This window comes from Drosophila montana, unplaced genomic scaffold, assembly GCF_035044405.1.
Source record: "Drosophila montana isolate Dmon_TW-CO22-7 unplaced genomic scaffold, ASM3504440v1 contig_3469_1, whole genome shotgun sequence".
In the NCBI taxonomy this organism is placed as follows: Eukaryota; Metazoa; Arthropoda; class Insecta; order Diptera; family Drosophilidae; genus Drosophila; species Drosophila montana.
Genome location: NW_026998350.1, coordinates 281,335 through 283,020, shown reverse-complemented (window position 1 = coordinate 283,020; position 1,686 = coordinate 281,335). Strand labels below are relative to the sequence as shown.

General features: G+C 40.5%; 1 protein-coding gene across 1 annotated transcript; it reads left to right on the top strand.

Annotated features, from left to right (window-relative positions):
- The first annotated feature begins 685 nt into the window (after window positions 1-685).
- LOC135435009 (uncharacterized) lies at window positions 686-1,330 on the top strand. The gene is made up of 2 exons (XM_064691870.1): window positions 686-1,008; window positions 1,073-1,330. Exons 1-2 carry the CDS (start codon window positions 826-828, stop codon window positions 1,244-1,246), a joined length of 357 nt encoding a protein of 118 aa, XP_064547940.1. The 5' UTR covers window positions 686-825; the 3' UTR covers window positions 1,247-1,330.
- The last annotated feature ends 356 nt before the right edge of the window (window positions 1,331-1,686 follow it).

Genomic DNA, 1,686 nt, shown 5'->3' with positions numbered 1-1,686 from the left:
ATTTCTTGAATATGTTCTATGATTAAACCAATTCTCAACACTATTATTCAAGTGTGTGCCTGTTTTAAGTTTTTACAACACCAATTTTAAGTATTGTCAGAGCTTAAAGGTTATATAACACTAGCATACCATTATATATATGTAATTGATATTGTGATGTATAGATAGTTTTCCATCTCTTCTCTTTGCAACACTAATTTCCAGTGTTATACAAGACAAATAGTGCTGCAGTTTTTCTCTGTAGCCGAACCCACAACGATTTGAAGCTTTTCTCCTTGTTACTACGTCTTGTCGCTTCTTTTAGGATATCTACTAGTCGTTCACTCCCGACTAGAGCATTCCTATTTGTTTTTAACGTGGAATTTCCAATGTTTAAACAGTTCAATTTGCTAAATTTAAACCACATTTTATCTGCTCAAGAGCTAGATAATATAATAATACTTAAGAGAAAGGGAGAGAGTGAAGCGGGTAGATGGGGCTTACTTAATTAATTTTTACAACTACCTCGTGGGGTGTCTATTTATATAGCGTAACATCGAATATTGTGCTCTAGCCGATATCAGCTGAACATATGGCATTTCAGTTAGATATTTTGAGCTCGATAAAACTGTTGTGCGCAAATAATTGGAGTGGAGCGTAAGAAGAGCAGCGCGTCACATCAAATAAATATAATAATAACTCGTGTCTAAGTACCTGGATTGCAGGTTATCAGAGACCGATAGGAATTGTCTTCGAATTGTCTTCGAATTGTTGGTTTTCGCAATAAAAGGCCAAACGCGAATTTCCGCCAAGACATTCAACTCGAGAGCTTTCTTCTGAAAAAACATGAATTCCGTAACTCTGGTGGGCCTGGTGCTCTGCTGTGTCTTCCTGACATCGGCCTATGCCGGCAACGATTATCTCTGGGGCGAAATCGGGCCCAATGACTATCAACTGGCCAAGGATACCGTCTCGAAGGCCTTCTTTGTGGGCCTCGTGCAGAAAAAGAAATACGTTTTCAAGCAATCTGTGCGTAATTACCCAACACTTATTCGATTTACTCATATATATTTATCGTTCCGTGTCCCGCTAGGATAATCTCGATGCCCTGACCATTACGGCCATTAGGGTCACCGACAAGAAGAAGAGCAACGGCGCAACCGCCGTGCTGACCGCAGGCGGACCCGGCTCCAAGGGCGCCACCATTCAGTTTACCTCGCAGCGCGGCTACGGCATCAAGGATTTGGTCGAGGTATGGGGCCGATAAATCGGGCTGATAGCACGCTAGCAAAACGCTTGCTAACAAGCCTAAAAGTATGCCAAATCTCGGAATAAAGCTTTAAGCATTTCATATTCTGTGTGTTCTCAATAGCTCTTTGGTCCAAAAGCTGTACTCTTTCTTTTAATCCGACCTCCAAATGACATTTAAGCCAAAAAAGAGTTGCCAGTTACTGACATTTGCTACGGTTCCAGTGTTGGTAATGTCTAAGCAGGTGGTTAAGTGTTGGACATGGGAAAACTAAAGCTAATTTTCACGACTTTGTGTGTTCTCAATAGCTCTTTTGTCCAATAGCTACATTGCTTCTTATAATCCGACCTACAAATGACATGTAAGCCAAAGAAGAGTTGACTGTTTCTGCCATTTGCTACAGTTCCAGTATTGGTAAAGTCTAAACAGATTGTTTAGTGTTGTAATTAAGAAAACTA

Coding starts and splice junctions, on each gene's coding strand:
- LOC135435009 (XM_064691870.1), top strand. CDS start 826: ATGAATTCCGTAACTCTGGTGGGCCTGGTGCTCTGCTGTGTCTTCCTG. Junction 1,009..1,072: donor AATACGTTTTCAAGCAATCT/GTGCGTAATTAC, acceptor GTGTCCCGCTAG/GATAATCTCGATGCCCTGAC.